Source organism: Cebus imitator, unplaced genomic scaffold (genome assembly GCF_001604975.1).
Source record: "Cebus imitator isolate Cc_AM_T3 unplaced genomic scaffold, Cebus_imitator-1.0 Scaffold624, whole genome shotgun sequence".
NCBI classification, from domain to species: Eukaryota; Metazoa; Chordata; class Mammalia; order Primates; family Cebidae; genus Cebus; species Cebus imitator.
In genome coordinates, this window is record NW_016107939.1 from 295351 (window position 1) to 309299 (window position 13949).

At 33.7% G+C, this 13949-nt stretch overlaps 1 protein-coding gene across 1 annotated transcript in view; it reads left to right on the forward strand.

The window, feature by feature from the left end:
* The window catches only part of MPDZ (multiple PDZ domain crumbs cell polarity complex component), a 165833-nt gene that overhangs the window by 55904 nt on the left and 95980 nt on the right, over window positions 1-13949 (forward strand). The window contains exons 8-10 of the mRNA XM_037734472.1: window positions 838-1047; window positions 3644-3758; window positions 4071-4159. Of these exons, the coding sequence (XP_037590400.1) occupies window positions 838-1047; window positions 3644-3758; window positions 4071-4159 (414 nt within the window). The remainder of the gene's footprint in view (window positions 1-837; window positions 1048-3643; window positions 3759-4070; window positions 4160-13949) is intronic.

Below are 13949 nucleotides of genomic sequence, written 5' to 3' on the forward strand. Positions count from 1 at the left end.
TTTTTCTTTCTTTTAAACGTTAGCTAGCATCTAGCAGCATCAAATGAAGTGTCTCCAGTTGACTAGCATGTGGTATTTACATGCTTTATCTTCAATATAGAGCTTCATTCTTCAATACTGTAGCTGTTTGCTTATCACTTTTTAAATTCAAATTTAAGTTAATTAAAAGTAAATGAACTTACAAGTTCAGTTCCTCAGTTGGACTAGCCACATTTCAAGTGCTCGATAGCTGTTGTATTGAGTAGTGCAGAAGAATTCCATCACTGCAGAAAGTTAATGAACTGTGTGTGTATGGAGGCTCATAAGATCGCTTTTCACTCCTCACATCTATCTGAATTTTCACTTCACAAGTATTTCACCTGTACATGAGTTCTTTTGGGACATTTATAATAGAAATGGCCAGGCAGAAAGCTGTGGTATTAATATAATGCTTTCTTGTGGTTTATACCACATTTTAGGTAATATGTATTTGCATAGTGACTTATATACAACTTTGCTTAATGGCATTTTCTTCTTTCCCTCCAAAAAGTTCACAAAAAGGCATTTGGGTAGAAATCAAAGTGAAAAGTTCATATGAACTCTTGATAGGTAGAAGTCAAAATGAAAAGTTTATATGAACTATTGACTTAAGGAATATTTGTGAATTTCATTTATTGCATCACTGAATGATGCTAGGATATTTCAAAAGACAGTTAAAATTATAACCACATGTTTTATGTCCTCATTGGTAACTCATATTATTGCTATTTTTTTTAATTAATCCCTTCTCCTCATTTAGGATTTATCTGATGCAGTTAAAATAATAGTAGTCTAATTATTCCACATTGTTTTACTCAGCATGGGCGCTTATGCAGTGGAGACCACATTCTAAAGATTGGTGACACAGATCTAACAGGAATGAGCAGTGAGCAAGTAGCACAAGTCCTTAGGCAATGTGGAAATAGAGTTAAGTTGATGATTGCAAGAGGTGCCATAGAAGAACATACAGCATCCACCTCTTTGGGTATCACCCTCTCCTCATCTCCATCTTCCATGCCAGAGTTGAGGGTAAGTAGTTAAGAGTAGTTAATGTGAAAGTCAGAGAAATAGCCCTTAGATAAACAGTGATATTTACTTATAAACTAGACTTACTAATCTTCATATATTAGTGCTAAAGAATGGAACAAAATTCAAATGTAGGGATGCTTTACCACTAATAATATTTTATTGATCAGGAACAATGTATAAAGCAAATGAAAATAGATTGTTTAAAAATGCCAGATTATTTTACATTTTTATTTAAGCAGCACATTTATAAGGATAATGTTTTAAAGTATGGATAAAAGTTTAGAAATTATATGGTACTGATACTTAAAATGTTTAATTCTGTCTTTCTCTCAGTTAGAAGGCTCTCTGTAAAGTGGGTCATAGTTCTAATCATTCTTTTTCATCAACTTTCCCTATAGTATTTTTGTTTTTGTTTTGAATGTGTGGCGGTTGAAGAGTGGGGACAGGTTTGGTTGGCATGAATAAGGCTTACTAAAATGTTTTAGTGTTATTGTTTTAAAGTATGTCTTAGAACTCTTATCAGATTTGTAATAAGTAGTCATTATTCTTGACCCAGTTATATAATTTTTCAAACAAAAGTTATTCTTTTGGTGTTGTAACAAAACCTTTATTCATATGTATAACATTCCATCCTTAACTTGACATGAAAAGAGCTAGAAAATTTCAAAATTATTGGAAAGTAGTGGCTATCTCAGCAGATTTACAGGTTACAAGACTACAGAGGATAAAAACAAAATAATTTATCCACAAATCTCTTATATTTAAGAAGAGAATTACATCTAGTTTCTAGATAAACCCAAAAACATCTATCTTTTGTTCTATTAAAGTTTTTTCTAAGCAGTTGCTACAGATTCTTTTTTAATATCCTAACCTCCTCCACAAGCCCTTTAAAACTTTATTAGAACACTTGTAATTTTCATGATTCTGTTGTTTTTAGGATTGAATTTGGTTGCTATTTTTTGCAAAGAGAAAGAAGTGAAGAAAGAAAGCTTGTTTATGAAAGTGTTTAAATGGCATTCTTTTGTGGTAAACAAAACATTTTATTCAGCGATATATAAATGAATGCAATACCGAAAACCACTTGATGTAATTGAAAGCTTAGAAAAATATCTGTTCTGTGCATATCATCATTTCTGAAGCTTGTGCCCCTTTTAAAACCATTCGATAGTCAAATTGGCACTCTCTAAAATAGCACTCGCATAAGTCTTATTAAAAATAGAAAACACATTTGTTTCAATTGAAGCAGATTTCATCCTGTCATTTTCTTGTAATTATCTAAACTTTAAACTTTTGCTAAGTTTGCACAGATAATTATGTGCAATGAAAAAAATAAATCAAACTTTACTGTAAAATTATATCTCATTTAAGTGGACCGTCGGAGTTTGTTTAAAGAAATTAGAAAACATCAGCTAGCCCCAACCTGACTATTCTTTAGGATCTGTAGCTTTTATTTTGCTGTGCTCTTCTTAGGGTTCTCTGTAGGATCTGCTGACACTATGCTAATACATAGTACCAGTAGCTTATTGATGATATATTGTACTGATCAACTAATACTTAATTTTAGGGAGACTTGCTCTCTAGTCCAACACAGAATTAATAACAGCTCTATACATTAGAGAAGGCTGACATCTGAGAAACCCACTTTCAGCTATCATTCAGAATGCTAATGCAGAAAGGCATATTTTCCTTATAAATAGCTTTTCATATTAAAGGCTGAATTTACAAAACAAATAAAAGTACAATTAAAAATACATCCTTGGTGTATTTCAAAATAAAACATCAGCTTCTTAATAACATATCTGCAGATAGATTAAGTCATATTCATGGTGTTAGAATCAACTATAAATATAAAATAGTAGCAACTAAAAGGTGGGCACTGTGGCCCCTATATTCTCCTAGGGATTGTATATAATGTGTATAATTTAAGAGCAGGGGCTCTGCATAGAAATAACTGGATTTTAATTCTGCCTTTACTAGGTTGCTAGCTGTTTGTTCTTAGAAAAGTTTATGTTCCTTAGTTTCCCCAGAGAAAATTTCATATGATAATTATACCTACCTCATAAGCTTGTTATGAGGAATAATGAATTAAGACATGTAGAGTCTTAATTCTGAGTTACACACAAACTGCTTAATAAATGATAGCTAGTCTAGTTGTTTTTCTTTTCCTGATAGACAGTTGAGCAAAGTGATATTTTCTTTCTAGATTAAGTGGCAAAGCTAGATTTGAACTTGCTGATCTGAATTAATAACATTAGTTCTTTCAACTATACTGCATCCTGACTTCTTCAGAAATTAAGATAAGCCATATCTGACAATACAATTTCCCATTAAAAACTGTTTGATTTAAAATTTAGTATACACAAACAATAATGTGTTCTCTGATAAGGGAAGGTTCAACCTTATTCTTGACATCTCTTTCTGAGCAAATATATGATGATGCCCTATCCCTCTTTTCAGGATTGAAAGAATCATCTCTACTGTAATTCTCTGCTAGAGAACTTTGGCTTTATCTTATCATGTTTTTTTGTTTTTGTTTTTGTTTTTGTTTTTTTTTAAACATGTTTATTTCTCATTGTATTTATTGATTTTATTTTAGGTTGATGCTTCTACTCAGAAAGGTCAAGAAAGTGAGACATTTAATGTAGAACTCACCAAAAATGTCCAAGGATTAGGAATTACCATTGCTGGTTACATTGGAGATAAAAAATTGGGTAATTTTAAATACTAAATATTCTTTTAAACTTGGCAATTATCTCTGATATCTATGTCTTATAAAATATTGAGTCAGTATTACATGTTTCAGATTGTTGGATAAACTGGTTGAAAACCTCCTTAGGAATAATTTAGTGTAGATGTATCACATATTTAAGACAGACAACACAATTATCTTATTCTCTAGCCTGTGTTTCTACTAGATGATATGTATTTATTCAGAATTAGAGCTTTATGTTTGGAGAATTGAAGATGGATATTCTTTGAATGTGCTTTGAACACTGTGAAAAATAACCTATTTCTAATCTTAGAACCTTCAGGAATTTTTGTAAAGAGCATTACAAAAAGCAGTGCTGTTGAGCATGATGGAAGAATCCAAATTGGAGATCAAATTATAGCAGTAAGTTACACATTTAATAATAGCTTTGTTAATTTTCATGGTTGAGAATTGCATTCTCCTAGTTTACTTAGTTTTGAGAGCTACAGTTAACTCTGTACTAATTTAAGCTTGCTTTGGTGATTTGAGGCTGTTATTGCAATTACCCTTTTTATTATTTTGTGGAAGTAAAATAGACGCATTGGATATAAGCTTTACTCGTGTTCCAAAGAGGAGAATTCTTTCTTGAGTAATTTCTGATATATCTAATTTCTGGTTGTAATGATTTTGTTACGTTAATATTACACTTATTATACTTTACTTGCAGATACTCCGAAGGTAGAGACCAGATGTCATGACCTTTAGGGTGCTGGAATCTGAATTAGGGATGCCTGCATTTCTTTTTTTAATCAGCAGATGATACTGTTCTTGTTGGCTTTATGGTGGGGGCTTTTTTCAGCTCTAAGAATATATAAGAATGAAAAAAAAAAAAAAAGATGTAGCTTCTTTTAATTAGAGCAAGTTATTATTGTTATCATTGTTTTAAACATATGACTATCTAAGGCACTATACAAAAGAGTTCAACTTTAATTTCAGTGTTCAGTTGATATTGGACTCCCCAGACTGTAGCCTGAAACAGAAATTCAAGAGACTCTGCACCAAAACTCCCTTGTCAAATAAGTTAGGGAAAAACTACATACAATATAGTGTCCTATGAATCCACAGTGCACATAGAAAAATTGAAGGTAGCTGGGTGTGCTGGCTTATTTCTGTAATCCCAACACAGGCAGACCCTATCTCACTAATTATATATATATATATATATATATATATATATATATATATATATATATAATATTGCTGGGCACAATGGTGTGTGCCTATAGTCCCAGCTGCTTGGGAGGCCAAGGTGGGAGGATTTTTTGAATCTAGGAGTTCAAGGCTGTAGTGAGCACCACTACACTTCAGCCTGGGCAACAGAATGAGATCTTATCTCTAAAAAGAAAAAAAAAGAATGAGAAGCCTTGCAATAGAAAAACCTGTTTATCCGTTTTACATTAGTGTTTACTAAACTTTTTTAATTGTGAGGTCTTTATTTTTCCAAACATATTCATATTTTTTGAAAGACATCTTGAGGGAATGCTGATTTATTTTAATAGGTATTTGTTTATGCTTAAGTCTCTGTTCCCTCAGAATCTTAATAATAGTGAGAAAGTAGGATATTAAGATAGGGGAGTCCTTGTCCATAGCAATATTATTCACAATAGCCATGGCATGGAAGCAACTGGAATATCTATGAATGGATAAACAAATATGTGATATATATATGTATATCCAATAGAATGTTATTCAGTCTTTAAAAAGAAGGAAAATCTTATCACATGCTTCAGCACGGGTAAACCTTGAGAACATTATGCTAAGTGAAATAAGGAAGTCACAAAAAGATAAATACTGATGATCTCACTTATTTAAAGTATCTAAAATAGATTTACAGAAACAGAAGATAGAATGGTGGCTCCCAGGGGCTGGGGAGACGGGGAATGAGGGATTGTTCAATGGGTATAATGTTGCAGCTCTGCAAGATGAAAAAATTTTGGAGACTTGTTGCACAGTAATGTAAATATATTTAACACTATTGAATTGTACTCTTCAAAGTGGGTAAGATGGTAAATATGTGTTTTTCTACTACTATTTTAAAAAGTAGAGGAGACCTTTATTTCTCCCTTTAAGCCCATGTTGTAACTCCATGAATCTTCTTGGGTTTTGCTCTGTGGAACTCCTGCCTACACCTATTCACCTCTTGAAATCTACTCTAAAGATCAAGTTGTGCTTGCCCCTTCACCTGACTGTATGTCTGAAATGAACTTCCTCTGTGTATCTCTGTTTTACCATACAATGTAAAGGTATTACTATACATTTTTTTTGAGTGGGGGGTAGTGAAAGAGAGAAGGAATAGATATGGAGTCTAAATCCATATCTGATGCTGAGTTACAAAGTGAAAGCATAGCTAATTTACTCTTTTCCCTCTTATCTATATTAATCAATTAGGAAGCTTTTTAAAACATCAGCTTGATTGAAATATAATTCACATGCCATACAATTCACCCATTTAAAGTGTGCAATGCAATAGCTTTTAGTATATTCACAGAATTGTGCATTTATTACCACAATGAATTTTAGAACATTTTCAGTACCCTAAAAACATTTTCAGTGTCCTGTAGCCGTCACTTTCTCCCCTATTCTCCAAGTCCTAGGCAACCACCAATCTACTTTCTGTCTCTATGGATTTGCCTATTCTGGATATTTCATGTAAATGGAATAATCCAAAATGCGGTTCTTTGTGGCTGACTCCTCTCACTTAGCATAATACTTTCAAGTTTCATCTGTGTTGTAGCATGTATCAGTCTTCATTTTCCTTTATTGCTGAATAATATTCCTTTATATGGATATCCCATATTTTATTTACTCATTCATCAATTGATGGACATTTGGGTTGTTTCTCCTTTTTAGCTATTATGAATAAGGCTGTTGTGAACATTCATGTACAAGCTTTTATGTAGATACATGTTTTCATTTTTCTTGGGTGTATACTTAGCAGTGGGATTGCTGAAACTTATGATAATTCTGTGTTTTACCACTTATCACTTTTCCTGATTCAGTTTCTTCACCTATAAAATTGGGATAAGGAAACTCCTCTTGTGTAATATTCAGGAAAATCAAATGAGTATTTTATTGAAAATACCTGATAGCAGTTTAATAATTAAGCAAATACTATTTATTGAGGGCCTAAAATGACTACGTATTTGAAAGAGTCTCATGATAACTTCCCTCTAAATTTGTCATTATCTTCATTCTTTTGTAAGTGGAATGTCAAATGTAATTCCTGATAGGCAAGGTCAATGATGAAGGAAATTGTTGACATAAAGGTGGAAGAATCTTTTCTCTGAATTGTTTTCTTGTTTTCAATAAAATTGACTGTCTTCACTGTCATCAATATTCTGATTTTTGATTTTTAGCAAACATCCTTTTACTACAAAGATATAAGGATTTCAAATTCCTGGAGAATGTCATGCATTGCTTTTGATCATGTATTAACTTTGTACTAAATATCACCATCTTGTGGACTTTTGAGATATTTACAGTAAAGTTCTTCACATCCAGTTGCATTTTCACAACTGCAGTCTTTGTCTATTATTTATTTGATTTTTGTTTTGACTGCAGCTGTTAGAGGTATATTTTTATTTTGTAGTTGTTGAAGTGATTAAGAAATTATTTCTTACTATTTTGAACAGGTGTTATTTTATAATTTAAAACTTTATTTTGTTATAAGGTTCCTGATTTACACATTGTATTCTGTAAACGCCTAGGGTTTCACTATAGGCATTACAGTGACAAGGAATAGATTGAATGTTTCCATTTTCCCCATTTCATATGTTGGTATTCTGTTAATAATTTGATTATTTGACAAAAGGACTTTGTTGTTTTTTTCAAAAAGTTGACCAAACTTGTCATTAGATAAAAGCATACACTCATTCTTTTTAGTTTGATACTCAGTGATCTATGCTAAAAGCAGTAGGTAATTATAATTGATAAAAAGTTACTAAATAAGCATATAAATAAGGAAGAGTGTCCAATGTTGCCTTTGATCTTCTGTGACTTTCTTAATAGATTGAAGTTCTCTCTTTATATGTATAGGATATGTTGAAGGAGGCCCTGGCAAGCTATGTTGAATACTCTCAGGGGCCAGATTTTATAAGTTATTTCAGCTAGTATTTCTCACCTATAATTGTTCCTGTTAATTGTGGTGTATGCAGTGCACATTATGAGGATGTTGGATCTCTTTTTTTTTTTTTTTAATCTTGGCTAGATGGTCTTGAACTCCTGGGCTTAACAGATCCTTTTGCCTCAGCCTCCCAAAGTGTTGTGATTACAGGTGTGAGCCACTGTACCCAGCCTGGATCTCTTCTTTTCATGAGATAGTGCATAGACAGTTTGATGCCATTATACTACCTAGTTCTTTCTACTGCACTGTTCTCTGTGGTACCATGGGTTCTGAACTGACTTCTTGACTCTCTAGGGATAAAGTGGGACCAGAGCTAACCAATACCCCTTAGGCTTTAGTGACTTTGGCTTATGTGTAGCATGGGTTTGATTATGTTGAACAGAAACCACTCCCATGAAAGCCTCAGAGATTTTTATGTTTATTACCCACTTCTTTACTCTTTAAATAATAATACCAGCTTCTGAGTATCTTCCCAGTACAGAGTGCAATACAGTATAATTCTGGGAAAATAGATCTTCTTATTTACATATTACAGATGAAAATAGCTGAGAAATTTGAACAGAAGTCTAGGTTTTAAAAGTTTATGACTGTTCCATTATAGCAATTTCTTCTGTGCTAGTAGTATCCTCTGACATTTGGGTAAGGAATACATTTTAAAATCCAAGTCATCAAATTCAGAAGATAAAGGAAAAAGTGCATTTTTTTAAACATATTTCAAGTTTATTGTTATTAAGTAACAAAACCACATACTTTAGATTTTTTTCTCAATAAAACTTCATTTTTAAATAAAGCTGAGCAATAAAAATGTTTTGCAGATAAAAAACAGCCTTAAGTTCTATGCATTCTAAGAATTTTCATGGAGCCCCAACGTTGAGATTTTTGCCATTTTTTCCTTTATTACTATGAGAGTAAATAGGAAGTTCATTTATTTTAGATTAATTTTTGTCTTCAAGGTTTAAATAATACAAAATTTGAACATGGTTAAAAAGCCTTCTCATAGAAACCACTAATAATAGCAACTAATAATAGTTTATGGTTTAAAATTTAGAAAAATTCTATATATTTATATTTAAATAGCATCATATTATATTTGTCTATACTTTTTCATTTTATTTTATTTAAAAATTTACCCAGGAGAGGTAGTCATGTAAGCACATGTAGGTCTGTTGCAATATATTGAAGCAGGCTTATTCATGGATAGTTACGTTGTTTACAGTTTGTTGTTACAGATTATTACATACTATCTTGTATTTTAAGGACTTGAAACAAACTCTATTTTGTTGCTGATATGCTATTATTTAGATTAGAATTTTACTTATTTTGTTGCTCAGAACTGGATCTTGTATACTACAAATTTCTTTGAATTTTAATCTCTCATTTGGCCAGAGTGTTTTGAGTAAACTTTACAGGAAGAGAATGTGTTGGTAGACTTTCTAAATTTTTTGTCTCTTGAGAATCTCTTCTGTTGCCTTCCTATATTTTGATTATTTGGCTGGGGATAACAAATAATGTTGGACAAAGAAGATTTATTAGGTATAATCTTAAACAACTTTAAAGATTTTGTCATCAACTGCTCCTTTTAATTTTTAATGGGGAAAGTTCTTCTCTTTCTACTAGACGAAATCTTAGGCAAGTCTCATGTCTTAGCATATTCTTACAGAATAAGTTATCCTGTGGCCGATCAAAATTATCAGACACAGTTGCAAATTAGTAATTAAATTTTTTCCATACTAAATAAAAGTCAATTTTCAAATGAACCCAATGGCACATTAGAAGCTTGCTATGAACTGATGACTTACATTGGGATAGAAGGTATACCACTCAGTCTGTTTCTCCCCACCGAATTTTTCGTTTATACCCACACCTTATTGTAGTTTTTAATGGTGTAAAAGTTGGCAGAAGGAAGAGAAGGAAGAAGGAAGGGGCATTTTGTCTTTGACTGCTGAAGGGTGGCTTTGTGCTAAGTAAGCCTGGCAGATGTTCAGAACTGACTGTCTCTTAGCGTTTCTTCTGCTGCTCTTGGGAGATTCCAAGGGAGATAGATTTGACTTAACTTTCCATGAATAACAGTTGATAGATTTTTTTATGTAGCTGACTATTCTTCCTACTGGCCCCTGATTTCCCAGCAGTCTATTTCATAGATTCTCTCTTCTGGGTCCCATCCACTTGAGGTTCTGTGATAGGTTTCAAAATGACTTGAACCTGGCTCAGCCTGGTTATGTGGTCCTCCTCTGGACTATGCCTAGGCAGTCAGGCAGGTGAGCAGGTCCCAGCATAACAGCATTTTCCTCTGGCTCCATTTTCAAAGCAGCTAAACTGCCTCTTCCTTATCCTCTTGAGGCATTAGACACAATCTGCTTCATTGTCCCTACTGCAGGTGACTTTGGACTTGAGGTCAAGGGGGAAGTACTTGGGTGGGTAGGGTAGGGACTTAGAGCATTCTTTACTCTTTAAAAAAAATCTTCCTCTTAAATTTTTCTTAACCTTTAACAACAACTCAGCTCTTTTATGTTCTGAATGTGTGTGAACTGTAGTTTTTACCACCTAGTTTAAATTTCTGCATGGTGGCCCTTTTGACAACTACTTTGGTATAGGCTATTAATAATCATAGCATTTCAAGCACCATTTCTATTTTCTCATACATCACACTAAGTATAAGATTCTTGGTTTGCAATTTCTTTACCACAGTTCTACAGATAGCCTAGTCTCTCTCTTTGCTACCTAGAGGCTGGTAGATTTTTTTTTCCTTTTTATCTTTGAAATAAAAAATTTTACCAGGATACATTCAGGTGTCAGGATTTTTTTTTTTTAATTTCTCATTTTCTGGTTTTTCATGTTCCTTTTCCATTTGTAGAGTTGGAAAAGTTTCCCTTCTCCCTAATCATTTGTTTGACTTTTCCCCCTCATTTTTCATCTTCTCCATATAATTTCTTTTATTAGTATGTTGGATTTCCTAGATCAGCCTCTGTCTTTAGCTTTGTTTCTGATCATTTTTATCTGTTTATTCTTTTCCTCTGAGATGCTGGAAAACTGCATGACCAGGTCTTCCATTTGCTGACTTTGCTTTTGCGGTACTTAAAATCTTGTTGACTGTCTTCATTGTAAGTTTTCTTTTTCTTTTTTGTAGATACTTGTTTCTTCTTTGTAACTGTTTCATAAATACAAGGGAATGTGAATTATTTTGATAGTAAGTTTCAGGAAATATCTTTTTTCCTGTTCACTGCAATAACAGCTTCATATTAAGATACATGCATGGATCTTCAGTGTGCAATCTTCTTTTTGGGCTGTGGTATCTTATTTCACATCCCATGACCTTTGGTCAGTCTCAAAAATAACTGGGCTTGGGCTTGTACAGATAGAAGCTGAGACGGGTTCTGCTGCAGTTTGTATGGGTTTTGTCCAGATGATTCAGGAATTGGCAAAGTGGACAGGGAAGGGGAAAGTTTACATTTACTGTAGCTTCACTTGATTCTTTTGTAGATTAACAAAATGGAGAGGAAACCAGTGCTAGAGAATCACACGGGGGGATTTTGCCTCTGTTTTTGTTTTCTGTGTTTGCTGTGGTAGCCAGGAGTTAGTTGGGGTTGTGTGTGTTCATGTGTGCACACATGTGTGGTTAAGATAATAGTCATTACAATTAAAGTAATTCGTGTTGCTACATGCAACCCAGCTTAGTATGGCTTTTAGTGTTTGGTGTGTTTCTTAGAGTTACTGGTTAGGATCCACATATGCACTCTGACTACCTCATTTAATGAGAGGATGTTGTTTGATTTTTGCTGAAGCTTCTTCTTATAGACAAAACAGGCTATTCCCACACATACCAAGACTCATTTGGCCTGCGTTTGTTCTGGCCATGCCCAGACCATTTCTAGTAGAAATTCCTCTGCTGGTCTAGGGATCTTGGTGCTTCTTTTTGGTTTCCAGTTTTGTTGCAGTATTTTCTCTGTTATATTTTGTTAGTTTTTCTAACAGGGAATCAGCAGGGTGGAGGTAGGGAGAAAGAAGAATCAGATACTTATGTTCAAGTTACCATTCAGCTCGGAAGTATCGTAGAAGGTTTAAGGAACTGACAGAATATGAGATTTTCATCTAGATCAGAGGTTTCTGGATTTTTGATTTAATATTCCTTCCTGTAAAAATAACCACCTATTCATTTTTTTCTCTTTCCTCTTCACTATATATTCATATATATTGTTATATATATATATCATATATGTACTTAACAGACATTATATGTGTGTTTATATATGTGTACATATACATAATTAGATATATATATATAATTATGTATATGTACAAACCCACATATACACATATCTGCAAAGCAAATGAGTTTTTAAAATGTTTGTTTAGAAGTTTCATTCTATTCCTTCAGAAACCTTTGCAGTAAGGGTACTCTGTCTTGGAGACAACTTTTTCCAGACAACATTTTTCTAGAAAAAGATTTTTTGAGGTTTTTTTTTTTTTTTTTTAAAGACAGGGTCTCACTCTGATGCCCAGGCTGGAATGCAGTGGCATTATCATGGCTCACTGCAGCCTTGAACCTCCTGGGCTCAAGTGCCTCTCACCCCAGCCTCCTGAGTAGTTTGGATTACAAGCATATGTTACTACGACCTGCTAATTTTTGTATTTTTTATAGAGACAGGGTTTTGGCATGTTGCCCAGGCTGACCTCAAACTGCTGGGCTCAAGCAGTCCTCCTGCCTCAGCCTCCTGAAGTGCTGGGATTGCTAGGCATCAGCCACTGTGCCCAGCCTTGATCTAGATCTTATTACTTTCACATATTTACTAGGTTAGTAAAGATATGAATTATAAGATTATAAAATCTAGATCTTTTCTAACTTAGTAAATTTTTGTGTGCCTAATATGGCCCCACTATGCTTGGAAAGCATTACATGTACAGTCGTTTTATAGTCATTTTGCAATTCTAAGGAATATCAATGACTTTGAATTTCAATATTAAATGTATTGCTCTACTTTTTCAAATTTTTTACTGTGATTTTTGAATTAAACAACATGTTGTTAAAATCTATATCTATCTCAAAATATAATTTGCTTTACACATATGTTTTTGACCTATGAGCCAATGACTCTGTACTTGAATATCTATAGTATGGACAGCACCATGTTTTGGTGACACTACTATAAGCAAAAATAATACAGAGCCTGTCCTTGGAGCTTATAGTCATAAACTACATAATGGCAGAAAATGTAAAATTAAAATTCTGAAAAATCCTATGAGTTTGACTGCAGTCAAATACATCAAGGTGTAGTTTATTATGAAAACAGCTATTGAACTGAGATATAAAGCAATTATAAGTGTTTTCTAAGTAAACTGTTGAGAAATGTCATGGTCTAGAGTGGGCTATTCAGAGAGTCCAGGCTGAGGGAACAGAACTTGCAGAGACTCCATGGCTGAAGGGAGCAATGCAAGCCAGAGGAATGGAAGTGAGCCCTCTGTGGCTGAAGGGCAGAGAGTAATGGACAGTATCATGAGAGATGAGGCTGGTGCTGGTAGGAGGTGGGGGCGCTTGGCACAAGCCATTCTGAGCCACATTGAGAATTTGGAGCCCTGTCCTAAGGAGTTTTCTGTAGAAGGGAGGGTTGGGGAGATATGGGGAGATATCTATATTTTGGAAAGATCACAGGGACATTTTTGAATGTTTTGTCATTTGTGAAAAGGGGAAAGTCAGTTGTATTTTTTGAACAGAAAAATAAAAAGGCAAAGTACTTTTTTCTTTCTTTTTCAAAAGGCAATATAAATATGACTTTGTGATACATCAGTGCACTCAATGAGCACATTCATCACTGTTTCCTATGCCTTTTAATCCTGCATGGTTCTGGTTTCCAAACTTGACTGTGCATTGAGATCAACTGAGGAATATAAAAGCATATTTAAAAAAGAGTAGATATGGGGCACAGTGGCTAATACCTGTAAACCTACCATTTTAGAAGGCCAAGGTGGGAGAATCATTTGAGCCCTCCTGGGGTTCGAGACTAGCCTGGGCAACATAGGGAGACACCATCTCTA